At 38.2% G+C, this 18,529-nt stretch overlaps 1 protein-coding gene across 2 annotated transcripts in view; it reads right to left on the reverse strand.

Annotated features, from left to right (window-relative positions):
- Positions 1-18,529, reverse strand: part of DOK6 (docking protein 6) — a 491,683-nt gene that overhangs the window by 94,100 nt on the left and 379,054 nt on the right. For both annotated transcript variants that reach the window (XM_037806228.1, XM_037806229.1), the window contains one exon: positions 8,197-8,335. In XM_037806228.1, coding sequence (XP_037662156.1) covers positions 8,197-8,335 — 139 coding nt within the window. The remainder of the gene's footprint in view (positions 1-8,196; positions 8,336-18,529) is intronic.

The following is an 18,529-nucleotide window of genomic DNA, read 5'->3' on the forward strand; positions in this document are numbered from 1 at the left end:
CTTGACCAAAAGGGGGATACTAAATGAAACGAAAAAGTCTCAGTGGCTGAGAGATTCCAAATGGAGTTGAGAGGTCACTCTGGTGGGCACTCATACGCACCATATAGATAACCCTTTTTAGGTTTTAATGTATTGGAATAGATAGAAGTAAATACCTGAAACTATCAAACTGCAAACCAGTAGCATTGACTCTTGAAGACGTATGTATAACAACATAGCTTACAAGGGGTGACAATGTGATTGTGAAAGCCTTGTGGATCACACTCCTCTTTATCCAGTATACAGATGGATGAGTAAAAAAATGGGGACAAAAAACTAAAGGAAAAATAGAGTGGGAGAGTGGGAATGATTTGGGTGTTCTTTTTGACTCTTATTTTTTTATTCTTATCTTCACTTTTTATGGTACAAGGAAAATGTGTAAAAAATAGATCAGGGTGATGAATGCACAACTACATGATGCTAATGTGAACAATGGATTGTGCACTTTGGATGACTGTATAGTATGTGAATATATCTCAATAAAACTGAATTAAAAACAAAACAAAACAAAACAAAAGAAATAGTGTTGTTCATCATTCATTAATATCTGATTCTTTTTGTCCATACTTGGTCTAGTAAAATTCTTGGCTATTTCCAACATATAGATAATTCCTTTTCCTTATTTTCAGCCTAATTAGAATATTCTCTAGTTTTATATTCCTTTAGTCATTTTACTGGCACCTGATCCAGAAGTCATTTATATTCTTTGGTTAAGTCCCCGTAAAATTACTGTAAGATAGGAATGGGGTGAAATATCCTCCTTTAAAATGAGAGGACAGTCAGGCTTTGCGATATTAATGGACTTTCCTAAGGCTGTAAGCACGGAGCCTGTGGAAGCACTGAGATTGGAATCACAATTTGGCTCCGCAACCTCTGTGCTTTTTATGACCATCGGGAGATTCTGTGCAATGTCTTTCCAGTGAACTTGCATCATAAGTGGTATTAAATACTGCATTACTTTTCTGGAGGAATGCAGATGGCTGCAAAACCATTGAGCACCTGCATTCAGAAGCAGGGAATCTAAGTCCCCTCTCCTCAAATCTGGCCTGCCTCAAGTCTGCACTGACTGATGAATCAAGGTAGATCTGGCATTAGGTCCGAGCATGATTCTTCAGACCTTTTAGGCAGTTTCTCCTTCCCTCCTTTTGTTATTCTGAGTTATAGCAACCTGACAAATCTGAGGCTGCGGCGGTGGGGGAAGCGTAAGTTAACCAGGTGGACAGGCCACGGAATTCAAAATTTGAATCCTTCTTAGTGACTCTAGCAATTCTAGGTTACCTTATTACCTTTTGCACATTTCCTTTGCTATTTTGAGTTTGCCTGCCTCCTGTGATAAACATTCATGTGTGTGTACCTTCATAAAATTCATCTGTATAAAAGACTTTTAACAAAGTAATATTCCTTTTGCTCTGCATCTCTCCAGTGATTGGCTATAGATTTTAAAATTATATTAGTGCTTGAGGCACAAATCTATACAATTGGAGGAGAAATTTAGCGTTCATGAATTAGCATCTATGAGCCTTGGCAGTGTGCAAAGTGGTTTCATATATTATCCCATTTTATAGTCACATAAATCGTCAACAAATGTGCCAATGAATTTTACAGACAAGGAAAATGAGGTGCAGCAAGAGAATATAATTTGCTCAAGGCGACAAAGCCAGTGAGTGATGTCTCTGAGACTCTTGAGCCCATGATGTTCTCCTTTTCACCCCAGCCCACTGGAAAACACATGATTGGATTCATCTTCTTCAAGGGGTGGATGAGATGAGAATTACACCAAATGGGTAATTTCCACTGGGCCAGGGCACAAATGCGGGGCCTTTGGTTCACAGCGGACGCCACCAAATGTGAAGCTGAACCCCAGTGTCCTTAAGCACAGGGACTTTGCCGTCAGCAGACCTGATAACAAATATCAGCTCCATGGCTGGCTGCTCATTTGACCTCAGGCAAGGCAGCTACACTTCTTTTTTTTTTTTTTAAACTCAGTTTTTTCTTATCTCTACATTGGAGTCACTGTCACCTATCTTGTTGTTACAATAGCATGTATTTGTCACAAATGTAGTGCTTGGTAAAGACACTTCATTAGATGTGTTGTGACTGCACGGGACAGATGGCAAAGCCCAGAGTTGTCTATAAGTATATGTGGCCAAGACGCAGAAATTTGTCCAGAGTGGGCTATCAAAGGAATGACATCGAGGGCAGAGGCGCATATTTGGATCTCAGCCCAGCATCAGGCCTGTCCACCTGGTTAACTTATGCTTCCCCCACCTGGTTTCTGCACAGGTGGGAAAAGGCGGGAGGTGGAGGGGAGGTTGGTGGCTTTAATTCCTTCATAATATAAGTTGGGAAAGGACAGTCACAGCTTCTTCCGTATATAAAAGAGTGTTAAGGAATGCCTTGTATTGGGTGGATATGTCACCACGTTTCCTTGCATGACTGAGAAAAGAGGGACTTGGATAGTGAAATACGCTATAAATAAGTAGTACTATAAAAATCCCAGTGGTCAGGAAATGTACTAAGGTGAAATGTGAAATGTATGTGAATTGTGGAGGTGTGTGCTGCTGAATGAGGAAATGCTGACTACGAGGGCACTCCTCACTGAGGGTATTCAGTTTTCTTTGATCCTGGAAAAGATCTCATGAACTTGAAAACTGTGTGGGAATGGAGACCCTAGAGACCTTGAGCCAGCAGAGCTTGGCACTGTTTGGATGTGTTAAAAGAGTCCTCTGAAGTTTGAGTGTTCATGGGCAATTGGTTTCTCTCAGACTTGCATTAATTTTCAATAGGGGACACCTCACACTTAATCTTCCAATTTATTTAAGATAAATGGAAAGGAATTAGGAGATACCTCACTGAGTTTATACCAGACTAATAAATGCCTGTTATTTAATGGAAGTTGTGGATGCCATTTAAAATTGGACTTTGCAGAATATTCTTTTCATTAAACTTGAGCAAAACAAAATGTCTTCTACATTATGTATTTTAAACCATGTATTGATCAAAATACTTTCAGATAGTGTGAAAAAGTTAGATAATAGAATAACATCAGAAAGAGTAACAAACATGTCCCTATATAATTCAAACACCATCTTCATTTGTAATCAGCAATGCTTCTAAGTATATTCTCTGTAAGTAGATGCATTTACAGAGCTATTCTTTGAATATAAGGAATCAATGAATATGTATTAAAATATTTCATTTCTTAAACGTTTCAAGTCAAATTTTTGCTGTCTTTTGGTTTTGAAATATATAAATATCTAGAGGCTGGTGAAGTTTACATATTTTCCAATGTCTCCATATAATGAAAGATGGGATAAACTTTTAGTGGTGTTTGTAACAATTTTACCCATTTATAAACAAAGGTAAACTTTTTCTTTTGTCAACAATATTATAAATTAGCTAATAATTGCTGAGCCATTATTAAAGGCCAGGAGATATTCTAACTCTAGAAGTAGACATTACTGAATACCCCATTTTAAGAAGAATAACCTGAGGCATGGAGAAGTTAAGGGACTTCCCCAAGGTCACACAGCAGGTAAATGTTCTGGGAGTCTTCTCTAGAGTGAACCTCTTTAGTCACTATGCTATGTCCCTTCCATATGCTACATTTGCACCCATTTAATGCATCCCAGGAACTGATATTCACATTCATTGAAAGCAGCCTTGATCATTTTCCTATGCAATTCTTACCTCAAGTTCTTATCTTCTAGTTTGCCCACTACCGACCTATATTTTTGCTTCTATTTTGCAGCACTGTCCCAAAGAGGAGACAGGCTAATTCATGGGTTGTATGTGTATATGTTGCACTTACATGTTTGCATGCCAAGTCATTCTGGAAAACCTTTTGAAATTCATTGTTTTCACTGAAGAAACCTATCGTATAGTTTCTTTGTTAATGTTCTGTTTTTAACATGGAATGTTCGTACTTTTATTTTAGGCAATCATTCTCTTTAGATATTACTAATTCTAATCAAGTCAATTATAAAAATAGAAGATAGAGTATATATAAAAAATGCATTTTTTGAAGGGACATCCATTATATCCACAACAAATTTTAATGAAAAAAGAATACAATACAAATAATATTTTTTTCTATCATAGTATGTTATCATACCACTGATGAGAAAATTACACATTGCCTTCTCACTATTTCTCTTTTCTGTATTTATGCAGAAATGTGCATTTTTCTTTGTGTTTGTTTAAAAACCAAATTTCCTTTAGTGTTCTGAAACTGAACAACAATAAGTGAATTGATTAAACAAGATCATAGGCCCACTTCAAGAATCAACTCTAATAATGTGTTCTAATTGAGCTTGTGTTGGTTCATCACAGTGACTAGTCTGTAGTATCAGAAAATGTCACCCATGTGTGAATGGCATTTCCCAGCAGGGAACTGGTTTGTGTCAGGAACAAAGCTCTTGTCTTTGGATTAATAATGGATAATATTCAACAGTAGAACCACAAATAGAACTCTGAAGAATGGATTGATTAGCAGCTTTTCCTATATATTAGATATTACATGGCACTTACAATCAATCAAAAATCACACAGATTTAAACTTTTAAACTTTTCTGAGAATTTCCTAAACTTTGATGAATATATGCAGAAAAATGACTGTCAAGGCTGGCTCTCTGTGTACTGCTCATCAATCATTATGCTTCCAAATTCTTCTTATTTTCAGAGCGAGAAGCTAAGTTTTTTCATTACTAATAGAGATTCCTGTAAAATGGGAATAACGAAGGATGTTTTTGCTGAAAGGAAAACCAAACTGCCCAGGATCGAACCCTTTCTGCGAGGATTCCTTATTCCCTCCAAAGTTATAAATAAGCATGTGGTCTCCAGCTAGAACAGGTATTGAAATATTTTACATAAACTTAGATGCCATCAGTTGTAAGACAAAGCATTATTTCATGTAGTTCTAAGAAAGAATTTAAACTATAACTCACATTTGACTTTGGTGATGTTAAAATGTAAAATGTACATCTTGGAATTGATGCAATATGGTAGTATTTCCCCATTCATGCAGCTATTTAGACAAAATTATTTCTTAGGCTGTGACAGTCAAAATTTGGGTAAGTATGATCAAGTATAACTCTAGAAGGGCAAATTCGTTTAATTTCTAGTTGTTATTTAAATTAATTTTACATAAAACTAGCTTCATTTTCTTTTGCTCTTCTCCCTATCATCTTTTGCCTTCCACTGAAACAAACACATCATTTTGCATGCCTAATTACTAGTGAGGCAGTTGGTAGAATAAGACAGTGTTGCTTCTTCATCAGAAGTATCTTTTAATCTTATACTATGCATGGAAATAAGATAATTTATTTTAACCAATTAGTATTTAAAAAGATTTATTGTTGTGGAACAATAAGTTTTTTTTTTAATTTGTTAATTGTGTGGATTTGACTGGCTTTAATTCCTTGTATTTCTGGTAATAAGAGCACGTAAATTAGAAGATAGAGAAAGGAACACTTAATTGATTTCAAAGAAAGATGTTTTATGTGAGACTCTATTAATCTTTTCTTTTTCCTATACTCCAGAGCGTAGGAAAACTATTGGACTGGCAACTCTGGACAGCAGGTGTTCAGCAGGCCTGGCTGGTGGCATTTTTGACATTGACACAATCTTGCCATCTTGCTGGCATTTCAGTAACACCGATGATATTTGCCCTTAAATTGTGCCCAGAGACTTTCTGATGGGAATAGAAGACAGGAATTAGCACGGAGTTGGGACATTCCAAATGCTGTTTTTTAAAGGATACCCAGTAATTGCTATTACATGATGATATTTATCTTCAGATGTGTTTTTAAATTACTTTCAGTGTTAGAAGATTAGAAATTACTAATGACAACACCCCCTTGCTTTTATTTACTTATTTTAGTAAGAGATCAGGAAAAATCTATTTTTCCTTCCATCTGTCTGCTTTGTTGCTCTTTACCTGTGAGGACTTTTATTAACACCTTTAAAACTTATGACATAAAACCAATTTTAAAAAGAAACCTTCTTTCCCATCATTTGTGTGTATGTGTGTTTCAGATCCACGGTGTCGGCCTCGCACTCAGACTGCCTGAGGCCATAGTAAGTGGACTAAGACCCTAAGACCCCCCATCTCTCACCCTTTAACGGTTGCTTGTCTCCACTTCCCGCACCTGTCGCTTAGTGTCACAGGACACAATAAACACAACCACATCAACAACAAATGTGAATTACAGTTTGTTTTTGGAATTTTTCGGCTCCAAGCTTGTTGGAAATTCTCAAAAGGGTTTGAAAGTGTTATTTGGCCAAAGCTGGGAGAAACAATACTGTCTTCACTGTCATCGTAAATCTTAAAATATTCAAAATCACTCTTACAGATGGATTGCCTGATAATGAAGACTTCTGTGGTGCTATGTGCTAGATCTTATTCTCAGCACTGTATATGTATTAACACACAGAACTGTCATGAAAACCCAAATAAGTAGAACTAGTCAATCCCCATGTTACAGATAAAGGAACATGAGGCATTTAGAGGTTAAATAGCTTGCCCAAGATTACACAGCCAGTAAGTGGTGGAGTTGGGATTCAAAGCTAGGACACAAACTGGGTGTTCTCCTCTATAGCAGATAATTCCATTGTAACTATTGGAGAGTTCTTAGAATTTCCTTCATGAAAATTAATTTAAATATGCCTAACCATGACCATTTTCCTATATGGAAGAATTATAAGTAAAAAAGACCAACCACTGTTAACTAATAGCAAGTGACTTCCACATTTGTTCATTTTGGTAGAAAATGTGCACCAGCAGATTGCCAATAAATGCTGAAAATGAATGTGCAAAATTTGGAAATAATTTGAAATTTAGTAGGTTATCTTTTTTCATCTGATTTAAATGACTAGGAAAATATCATATTAATTAGATAATTGTTGCAATGGTTTAAATTTATCCCAGATATTTGTGTATGACCAGGTCTCACCAATGCCTCGCGGAGTCAATAGTTCATTCAAAAGCTCAGGTTAGGAATGTGTTTCTTCAGTCCACCCTGAGGCCATGAATCTAACTCCTGCTGATGTGGTAGCTACTCATTGGGCCCCACGGAGGGTCAGATGTCCCACCCACATCAGGCTGATTTGTTCTTGTCAACCTTGGGTGCTGGGAAGGCTCGTTAAACCATATCCCAGGTAGAGAGATCAGAATGCTTGTATAGAGCACTTGAGAAAAATCAGCAATTCATTCAAAATAACAAGATCATGTATTAAACTTTTTTCTTTTCTTATATTTAAAAATGAATTTTCTTCTATACTTCACATTCTTAGGTAATTAAGAAAATTTTTTAATCAAAACTAATATACTACCAGATATAAAACTCTATAATCTTAAAGTGGATTAGAATTATGTGTAATGTTTTTCTGGTTAGTGACCCACATCTGTTTCCCAAAGCACCACTTGTCCTCCTACAGATGAAACTGAATGCATCACTATAAATACCAAAGAGAGTATATTCACCTCTTAGTATGACAGTCAAGAATAATCCCATTGTTTGCTCTCTAAACAAGTTAGGAGTAAAGCTTATACATTTTTTTTAGCCAGTTATAAAATTTACTATTTCAGAATTTTTGCTAAATTATTTCTTAGTGTGGCCCTGAAACTGTGGTATAGTTCCAGACAAAGTATTCTAATGGCTAACAGTATAAACTCCTTCAGCAAACATTTCTTCATTGGTTCTGAAATCAAGACAGAGAGGCAGACGTTTCAAAGAACCTAGGATAAAGGTAAACAAGGAGTCCTTTCCAATAGTAACATAATTTTCCTAGGTCTTTTGAGTCCACTTTAGAATCTCTGATCCTCCAAGGAAATGTGGAGATACCCAGAGAACACTGCTGCTTCTTTCAGTCTTATGCACCCCTCACTCTTCGGGTAACCATGGAAACAGGTCTTAGGTAGATACACAAGTGCACAGCCTTGCAAGTAGTGGCCACAGATAACTGCCTCTGTGATCACCGAGGAGGGGAGTAGAGAGGGAGTGGGGGGCCTTGCAGGGTAAAGGTTGGGGGCGAGGGCCCTCGGGGCCTGGGCGAGCAGACATGAGGCGCTCACAGGGCTGGACCCACCCAGGCACGACACGCCTCCCCCCAGGGACATTCATCTCCAAGCCGACAGGTGAGCGAGGGGAGCCTTACCCGGGCCTTCTGCTCCATTTCTAGCATTAATCTCTCATGTTGTTCAGCTATGGCCAGTGTCGCGGAGTGGACCTTCTGATAGATCATTTCTCCTTCTCTTGTCTGAAAAGTGAACAGTCCTTCTCCTGTGTCACACATTCTGTAAGGACAGAGATAGGGAGAGAGATGAGTCTTCATCTGCTCAACCACGTTTTTCACGTACAAGATGCTCTTGCCCTTGGGTCACCCAAACAACGCAACTCTAAATGGCATTATGAGGATGGAATAAAGGCAGAAAATTTATTATATTTTGATTTATTTTAGATGACATGTTCCCAAGAGTGTAAAGGGATAGGTAAAAGTGATTTCGTTTATTGTGGTGGATGTCTTTACACTGTTTAAATAAAAATAAGTAATTGTTTTCTTTAAAGATTTTCACATTCATGATATAATAGCACTATCACCTACGACTTGATAGCTCTTGAAATTTAAAGAACTTTAAAAAAAAATCTGCAATTTTACACTCATTGCAGTGGGAACCAAGGGGAAGAACTATACAGCTTTAGTTGATGGATTTGCACACATAGGCTGAAGCTTATACTTAAACCGAATAACCATTAAGTAAATCCTGGTCAAGTCTCAGAACACCATGGCATAAGGGAGACTCCATTTGGATATGAGGATGCTGGCTTTGAATTTTGGCTCTACCACTTACCAGACTGTCACCTTGGGCAAGTTGTTCAACTTGCCTGAATCTCCTTCCTTCCTCTCTAAAATAGGAATAAAAATGGTACCTGTTCCTCAAGATGCTTATGAAGATTAAAAGGGTTGATACACAAAGTATTTACAGTGCTGCTTAGCACCTACTGAGTGCTCAAAAAAGCTATTACTATGTGCACTGTAGTGAAAATTTGGAACTAGTCTAAATACCCACTATAGAAAAGTTGGAATAATCACAGCAATTTCAACTGATATGTACAATGGAGCAATTACTATGTCATTTAAGAGGGCATATAACATAAAAAATCTTAGTATGTAATATCAAGAGGAAAAAGTCAGAAAACAAATTATTTTTCAGTTATATACTTATAATTACTTTTTAAAACATAATTTTTTTATTGGAATACAACCACTGACAAGTTGTCGATAGGATTGTAGGTAAACTTTATTAACCCAGACTAATTCTAAAATGGAAAAGTCTTAATTAATATTTTAAGCTAGCTTTTAAAAATATCAATATGATGTAATATGCAGGTATTGGATATTAACTTAACTTCTGTCTTATTGGTTTTTGGGTTATAACATCCAAAGATGTGCACAAAATGTTCATGAGGCCAAACTATTTTTTCAAGCACCAAAAAGATTTTGGATTCCTCTCTATGCTTCTCCAAGGAGTTTTCAGTGGGAAAGAAATGTCTCAAGAAGCTTCAGAAGTTACGAAGATGCAGCTGAGATCCCCTAGGGCCTCTCAGAGCCAGCACTCAGCTCCCATGAATGAGATCTTAATAAAATTCACACAGCGTGAAATGGAAAATCTGGGGGAAAAATGAAGAGTTTTCACTAGGTGAAACAAATGAGCTTTCTTTGTTGATTCGGAGAAGTTAAGAAATCCAGCAACAGCAGCAGAAGAAAAACCACAGATAAGTGAGTACATTTTGTTTGAGATGGGGTTTTGTTCACTGTCAGCTGAAAAGCTCTGTTTTTAGCCTTTGGAGATGGGATGATGAAGACACAGTTATTTCTTAGTCATTGAGATGTACATAGAGGTCTAATGCTTGCCCATTTCCTGGGACTCAACTGTCTCTAGTGGGGAAATTTGAAAGTTTGCTGAGGGTTTTTTTTTTTCCCCCTAGGCTCTGAAATAAAAACTACAGTAAACTTCAGCCTTTGGTCCAGAAACAGAGAACTTAAAAATGTTCTTATAAAATTGCTCTTTCTACAACATAGGTACTGATGCACTAAAGAGATGCTGAAAGTCAAAACTCTCCAATAAAACTGACTTACATATTTTTTTATTTTGAAATAAATTCAAAGTTATAGGAACAGTTGCAAAAACAATACTAACCCCATACACAGAATTCCATCATACCCTGACCCCCCTCCCCCGATAGCTCAGTCCACCAACTTTAACATGCTGTCACATCACTATTTCTTTCCCTCCCTCCCTATCTATCATCCATCATCTATTGCTCTGTCTTCTGAACATATGAGAGCTAGCTGCACACATCCTTGAACATACACTATAATTCATGTATACACTTCCCATGAACAAGAACATTCTTTTATGCAATCCCATTAAGCGCAGCTAAGAAGTACAAGAGATTCAACAATGATACAAAGCTTACATTCTATATTTCCTTTTCCTTATGTCTCAACTGTGTCCCTTTGAGCCACCTGTCCTCTATCCTCCAATCCCATCCAAGTTCATCCTTGGCATTCAATTGTCATCTATTTAGACTGTCTTTTTTTTTTTTTTTCCCCAATTGTGGAAACATATATACAGCCTAAATCTTCCCATTCTATCCCCTCCCTAGCCTTCCACTAGTGGGATTAATCACATTTAGAATCTTATAATGCTCTTTCCCACCATCCATTACTAGAAATTTCCCTTCACCTCAAACAGCAACCCTACACTCATTTCTTAGCTCCCCAGTGCCCCTTCCCCCATTTCTCTTAACCCAAACTCTACTTTTCATCTCTATGGTTATATTCTCTGATAATTTCTTTGTGTTTACTGTGGGGCTTAAAATTAACCTCTTAAATCCATATCAATCTTGTTTTCTTTGATACCACCTTCACTTCAATAGGGGACATAAACTATGTTCCTATACTCCTTCATTCCCCTACCTTTATATAATTCTCTAAAATTACATATTTTACATTGAGTTCAAAACCACTGATTTGTCATTAGAGTTTGTGTATTTTATATCATGTAGGAAGTAAATAGTGGAGTTACAGTTCAAAAATTATTGACTTCTATTTGCATTCCATTGTGGTTGGAGAATGTGCTTTGAGTATATTCAATTTTTTTTTTCTTTTAATTTATTGAGGCTTGTTTTATGTCCCAGCTTATGGTCCCTTCTGGAGAAAGATCCATGATCACTAGAGAAAAATGAGTGTCCTGGTGATTTGGGATGTAAGGTACTATATATGTCAGTTAAATTTCTCTATATCTCTCTCTCCTTTCTTTGTGTCTCTGTTGGTAGGGCTCCCTTTAGAATCTGAAGTAGGGCAGGTCTTTTATTGGCAAACTCTCTCAGCATTTGTTTGTCTGTGAAAAATTTAAGCTCTCCCTCAAATTTGAAGGAGAGTTTTGCTGGATAAAGTATTCTTGGTTAGGAAATTTTTCCCTCTCAGAATTTTAAATATGTCATGCCACTGCCTTCTTGCCTCCATGGTGGCCACTGAGTAGTCACTACTTAGTCTTATGTTGTTTCCTTTATATGTGGTGAATTGCTTTTCTCTTGCTGCTTTCAGAACTTGCTCCTTCTCTTCAGTATTTGACAGTCTGATCAGAATATGTCTTGGAGTGGGTTTATTTGGATTTATTCTATTTGGAGTTCGCTGGGCATTTATGCTTTGTGTATTTATATTGAGTATAAGGTTGGGGAAGTTTTCCCCAACAATTTCTTTGAATACTCTTTCTAGACCTTTACTCTTCTCTTCCCCTTCTGGGACACCAATGAGTCTTAAGTTTGGACGTTTTATTCTATCTATCGTATCCCTGAGATCCATTTCGATTTTTTTCTCCATTCTTTCTTTTGTTCTTTCATTTTCTGTTCTGTGGACTTCTAGGACACTGAGATGTTGTTCAGCTGCCTCTAGTCTTGTATCGTGAATATCCAGCGTCTTTTTAATTTGGCCAACAGTTTCTTTTATTTCCATAAGATCTTCTATTTTTTTTATTTACTCTTGCAATATCTTCTTTATGCTCCTCTAGGGTCTTCTTTATGTTGCTTATATCCTGGGCCATGGTCTTCTTGATGTCTTTTAAATCCTTTGCCATGTTTTCATTCCTCAATTGTAGTTCTTTGATTAACTGCGCAAGGTACATTGTCTCTTCTGTATCCTGATTTGTGTGTTTGGAGTTGGATTCTCCATATCGTCTGGTTTTATCATATGCATTAAGATTTTCTGTTGTTTTTGGCCTCTTGGCATTTGCTTTGCTTGATAGGGTTCTTTCAAGTTGTAAAAAAAAAATACTTATCTAATTTTTCAGAAACACAATTTGGTGGCGTACACTTTCTCTAACTAACCAGCAGATGGCATCTGTGAGTCACCTATACCCCTCAAGTCAGTTCTCCACCTTGTTCCCGCAGTGTGTGGGGAAATGATACTTGTGGGGATCAGTTGGGGAACTCAGTTTGGGTGTGTTGCTGGAGCCGTTCACCCTGAATGTGGGGCATGAGTACGGGTGGCCAGGGAGGAAGGACAGCTTTAATATTCAAATCCCCCAGGTTCTCGAAGATTCAAGGCCGCCGCAAGAGTCTAAGCCTTCATTTCATTTCAGCCCCAGACCCTCTCTCTCACTGTCTCACAAGCCACCGGACTTGGCATAGTGTCCCTGGGTTCTCCAAGCGGGTCCCCCCACTCAGCTGCGATCCTCAAGGAGCTCTGCTGAGGGAATGCCGTGCTATGTCACCAGTACGCGCCATCCCTCAAGGGAAGCCCTGGGCCGCTGGGCCGTGCCAGAGCGCTTTTAGCCCAATGCAAAGATGGCTGAACGGGGCATCTCCACACCCCCCTCCTCGCACAGTTCGTCCTTCCCAGCTCCGGGACACCTGGCGGGGCTCTGGGCTGTGGGCACGGCCCCGGGCAGGAGTTTATCCAGCCCTCCTGGGAGCCAGCTGTGAGCCGCGGGGTTTCTTTCTGCTTCCAGCTCTCCCCTCCATTCCCCTGGCCCCAAGGGTATCTGCAGCGGGCTATCTTCCAGGCCAGACACGGAGAGGCCAGCCCAGCCCCCTCTTGCTGTGTTTTACTGCGTGGTTCCCACTATTGCAGCTGTAGCCACTCCTGGGTTTTTCCCGTTTTTTTTTTTATTTTTTTTTTTAAAAGCGCCCATCGGTCTCCAAATGCCAAACTCTGGCTTCCCCAGACCGCCGCGCAGCTGCGGGTCTTCCAGCCAGCTTACTCACTCGTTTCAGAATGCAGACTCCTGGTTTTACCAAGTATACGGCCCGTTTGGAACTAACAGACCTCGTCCGGCTGGCGCATCACTGTAACTGGTATTCTGGGTCACTCTCTGGTTTTTATCTAGTGTTTCTCACGGAGGTGTCTTTTTGCCCTGTCTCACCTAGCCATCAATTTAGTTTCTCCCTGACTTATAATTATAACTGAAGTCAGCAGTGTTGGATTTCCCTGCTTATTGTTGGGAACATGTTCTTTGGGGGCTCCTTTTGAGATGCGCTGGGCTATAGGGCTCTTTCCAAAGGCGCACCTGCCACCATTTCATGCAAGGGGAATGGGAGATGACACTTGGGGCAAAAAATGACGACAAATTAGAATCCATATTTGTGCAGCTCATTTAAGATTGTGACATAGGCAACTGACATTTAGAAAGGGTGGAATATCACAAAAGGGAAAATAATGCAAAAGGGTTCTTTCCAAAACCGTGTCATGAGTGGAAGCAGAGGCACCAGTTGCATTTGAAGAGTGTTTTGTATGCCTGAAGCTTAGGCCAGGCTCCACCAGCTGGCCCAGATAAGTTTATCCCAACAATGTGATCTATGGGGAAGGTCTGTTTTGCCCTGGAAGGCGGAGAAGGGCTGGAGTCTGAGTGGCTGAGATCGGTCCCTCAGGGGCTGCGTGCCTAGGGACTGAACCCCCATAAAAGTCTTGCACCCCAGGGCTTGGGTGAGCTTCCCTGGACAGCACCACTTTGCAGATGCTGTCACACACAGGTGCAGGGAGAACTGAGCAGGTCCCATGTGACTCCACTGGGAGGGGGCGTCCAGAAGCTTGGGCTTGGTTTCTCCTGGACTTTGCCCTATATCTTTTAATCTGCATCCTTTCACTGTCAGAAACGGTAGCTGAGTGTAACAGCCTTTTCTGAGTCCTGTGGAACATTCTAGTGAATCATCAAGGACCCTCCCCACCAGCCAGCATGTGGTAGGTGGTCGATATATTTTAATACAGTAAGAATCTAAGCTAGCCTTTCCCCCAAAAGATCGTTTTTCAAATTCCATACTTCTAGGGATCTAACGAAGTATCCTGTTTCTTTATTTTAGCTCCCCAATCACAGAATTGCTTGAAATGCCTGCACTGTCAGTCTTGTCTTTGTTATAGTCCAGTAAATAAACGAGAAGTAGCAGTCAAATGAATAGATTCTTCCTCATAAATAAGAAATACCTAGCATTCATGAATATATGTATTCACAGGAAACTGAGCCTCAGATGAGATGCTCCACTCTTCATGGTTCTCACGGTTGTCTTGAAGGGAGAGACAGACCTAAAATCTGCAGTTCTAGAAGCAATTTCATTTGAGCAGAAACCCCCACTGTATAATTATTAAACTGCTATCTTCCTCTTCCAGCCTGTAAGTCTCAAATGCTGCTCTTTATGAAGGAATGATTGCAACATGCTGGTCTTTTCTCCAAATGGCAAGTGAGAGAAATTCACCAAGTCAAAAATTATAGAAACATTTTACTTTTAAAAAGCAAAAAATGAACACTTTAAAATAAATCTCTGTGGCTCTCTAGAAACAAGCCATGCTACAGATGAATTAGTTGATCTCTGGCAATTTTGTCCATCTTCACAGGTGTATAATTTCATTCTCACTGTGATTTTTGGAATATTGTTTATGTATTTAATGATCAAACATATATCCTCCATGCAGACAGAAATTTTAAACTCTCAGCAATGGAGCACAGCAGGAGCACTTTCCTAAAAGTCTAATGGTATGTCTATTCAGTATTTAAAATTTAATGTTTAATTATAGAAAATAATGAAATTCTTAAAAGCACAACTCTTCAGCAATTAAAATTAATAAACACTTTTATCCCATTAACAGTTTATTGTCATTTAACAATGCTAGCATTTTACTTAGCAGCTATGAAAAGACTGAAGATAAACCATAAGAGTTCTGGTGAGTCACACTCTGATTTGTGGTAAGAAACTATGGGCACATAAATGGACAAAGAGACTAAAGCAACAGTATAGAAAATCCAGAAATAAACCGAATTCATATAAGCATTAAATATATGATTAAAGAATCATCTTGAATGATTAAGAGAAGCTGGACATGTCAATAAACCGTGCTGGGCATTACCCATATGAAAAATTATTTGGACCCATGCCTCTATCTCTGCTGATATAAATTCCAGAGAAAGTAAATAAGCAAGTTAAGAAACCCATAAAAATCCTAGGAGAAAACATGGAAGAATTCCTATATAAATGCAGAATGAGGATGGGGTTTCAAATAAGGGTTTCAAGTCCAAAGTGATAAGAGAAAAGGATAAATATGACTGTAAAAATTTAAAAAAGGAAAAAAAATCATTAAATATCAAAAGGCAAATAAAAACTAGGAAAAATACTTTAAGCCCACAACACTGATAATTTCTCATCTATAAAATAGGTATAATATCAGCACTTGTTCATACGATTGTTTTAGTATTAAATGAATTAATATAAATAAATCATAGAACAGTGTCTATAACATGATCATCCATTATTATTGCTATTACTACTGAAATGATTAGACCTCTAAAACATATTGTTAAATAAAAACAAGGTGAAAAGAATATGTATAGTGTGCTGTCATTTGTGTAAAAAAAGGCATGCGTGGGAAGACTTTCAATGTATATTTGCTTGTATGAGCATTAAAATCTCCGTAAGAATACATATGAAGCTGGTTAGAGTGTTATGGGGTGAAGTGGAAATGGAAAGATGGGGTGTAAGTATGGGATACCTCTTTATGTAAAAGATTAAATTAAATAAAGGAATGGGATCAGTTTGAAAGGTTAAAGGGTGGGTACTCTCACATGGGTATGTGCCTAGCTCAGTCTCTGTCACTTAGCAAATAATGTTTACTGTGAAGTGTATTAAATACTCTACTGATCTTTAGGGCCTTCCCTTCCAATGAAAAATATATTTTATACATGCATGTTATTTATAAACACTTATATAGACATTTCATCTCTGTGCAGGATAGTACAGACATATGGTTTGATTTTCAGAAGGGCCAAGTTTGCAGAGGGCTCTGGATTGCGACGCATTATAGCTACAATAATTATAACAGTAACGACTATCCTACAGCAATCACTGAGCACTGACTTGAGCAGCCAATGTGATAAACACAGGGTGTGCAGGGCCTCCTGGAGCCGGAGCACCCAACCAGGGTGTCAGTCACTGCCTTCCATCTTACAGAAGAAGAGACATCTGGAGGTTCAGGAATTTGCTCAAGGTCATTAAAATGCAAGCGACCGAGCTGGGATTTGAATTTAGGTGCTGCAAATTTTGGAAGGCAAGCTCACTATCACTAAGCTAGATTGTGTTCGCTCAAGATGAGAAGCAGAAAATGTGCATAACTCTGACCATGACTTATTTGTTGTTGTTGTGGGAAGAAAGCAATGGACAGGGCTTGGGATGAAAACTGTTGCAGGCTCTCTCCCTCCCTCTTGATGTTCCCTTTCTGTGGAATCAGGTCCACAAGACACACAGTGCAATGAATGCACCAGTGCAAATGCACACTCAAGTAAACCAATCGGTAAAACTCCTGAGCTAGAATCATACCCTCCCTGCACTCCCAACTTCTCCTGTAGGGAGAAGCACAGGAGAACTTTCACCAGCCTGCCCTTATGCTGGGCTACTGCTTTGCTCCAACGTTGACAGCACATGGTGGCTGTTCTTGGCTGCTCTCACTGTATGTTGCCTGAAGGCTGCCATGCTCCCTGCGAAGAAAGCTGGAAAGCCCATGCTTAGAAGGAAATCTGGGTTTTAGTACAGGCTTTGCGACAAATTAGCTGTGAGAAATGCCATTTTTTGATCCTCTATAAAATAAAGTTTTTCAATGAAGGGGTCGATCCATATTATCTCTAAGGTATAAATTAGTTCCAAAATTCTATAATTACTTCACTTATGTACTCAGAGATGGCAGAATCACCATCATATTAATGAAGACAGCCCCATCTTTTTACATATTTACATGGCTTTTGTTCTATTCTATTTATTTTTCTTTACTTTCAAATTTTCCTTTTGTTTATTTTCAACTCAATGAAAAAGCCAATTTATTCTTCCTGAAACAGTCTGAAATTTTGGTTTTAGTAAATCTTTGAATAAGAAGACATAGAAGATGCTTTTCTGTTTACCTCACTTTATGCCTCAAAAATTCAGAATTGAAAAATCCACCATGTAAAAATGTCAAGGTAAGTTGTAAGACCTTAGTTACTATTTAATTACCTTGAACCATGATCAAAATTACTACTGCTTTCATTGCTATTATATTGTACCATTACATGTTTATGAAGGTTTGTGGAAAAATATTTTAAAAGGTTTACAGCTAATTTCATTTCATCCTGCACACATAGTGACCAGAGGCTTTAACGTAAACAAATTTTTCCTTGAGAATTAGGAGTTTTCACATCCTTCACTCCCAGTGTCAATCACAAAAAGTACCCAGTGCACTCCCTAAATGTTCACTGACCTTAAGACTTAAGAAGTTATCAATATTATAGGGAAAAAGGCAAAATAAAATAGACACGAGAGAAATGATTATTGGAGCATGAACTCATGATGCTCAGTGTATTCTCCTCAAAGGAGGAGATAAAACAGTCAAAAGGAAAATAGAGAACTGAGATGCTCTTGGGTTCCCAGATGTCACACACTCATTACATTTTAAAATCATTTGAGGGAAGCTGTGTATATATCAGGTGAAACAACTGGCGATATATACCCAAACCAATTTTTCTGAAGGAAGAGCTAATAATAACGTAAGTCAAGGGAATACTTGAATTCTGTCATTCAGAAATGATACTTCCCTTTTAAAGTGAGTTTGACTATCAAGTTAAGGTTGGGGAATTTTTAGAGTTTAACAGGTGAGTTACTCACATTTAGTCACTGAGTTAGATAAGAAGAGTATTCTTTTCCTCACCATTTTGAGGGGCGCTAAAGATATGGTCATTACATTCCCTCAGAGCAAAAGAGCCTGTGATCAGGGTTTAAAATTATATTTTTATTCTCTTTTTCTTTACTATAGCTAATTTACGTAATTTTTAATTTACATGAAAGATACCTTCAGTGTCTCAACAGATTTTAGAGGAAAGCACTGAAATTACAGCCAAAATATGACAGACATTTAATAGTATATAGGATTTTACATTCTTTAAATCTTGGCTTTTCTTCTTAGGGTACATTTAGTC

The sequence above is a fragment of the Choloepus didactylus genome, chromosome 16 (assembly GCF_015220235.1).
Source record: "Choloepus didactylus isolate mChoDid1 chromosome 16, mChoDid1.pri, whole genome shotgun sequence".
Lineage (NCBI taxonomy): Eukaryota > Metazoa > Chordata > Mammalia > Pilosa > Megalonychidae > Choloepus > Choloepus didactylus.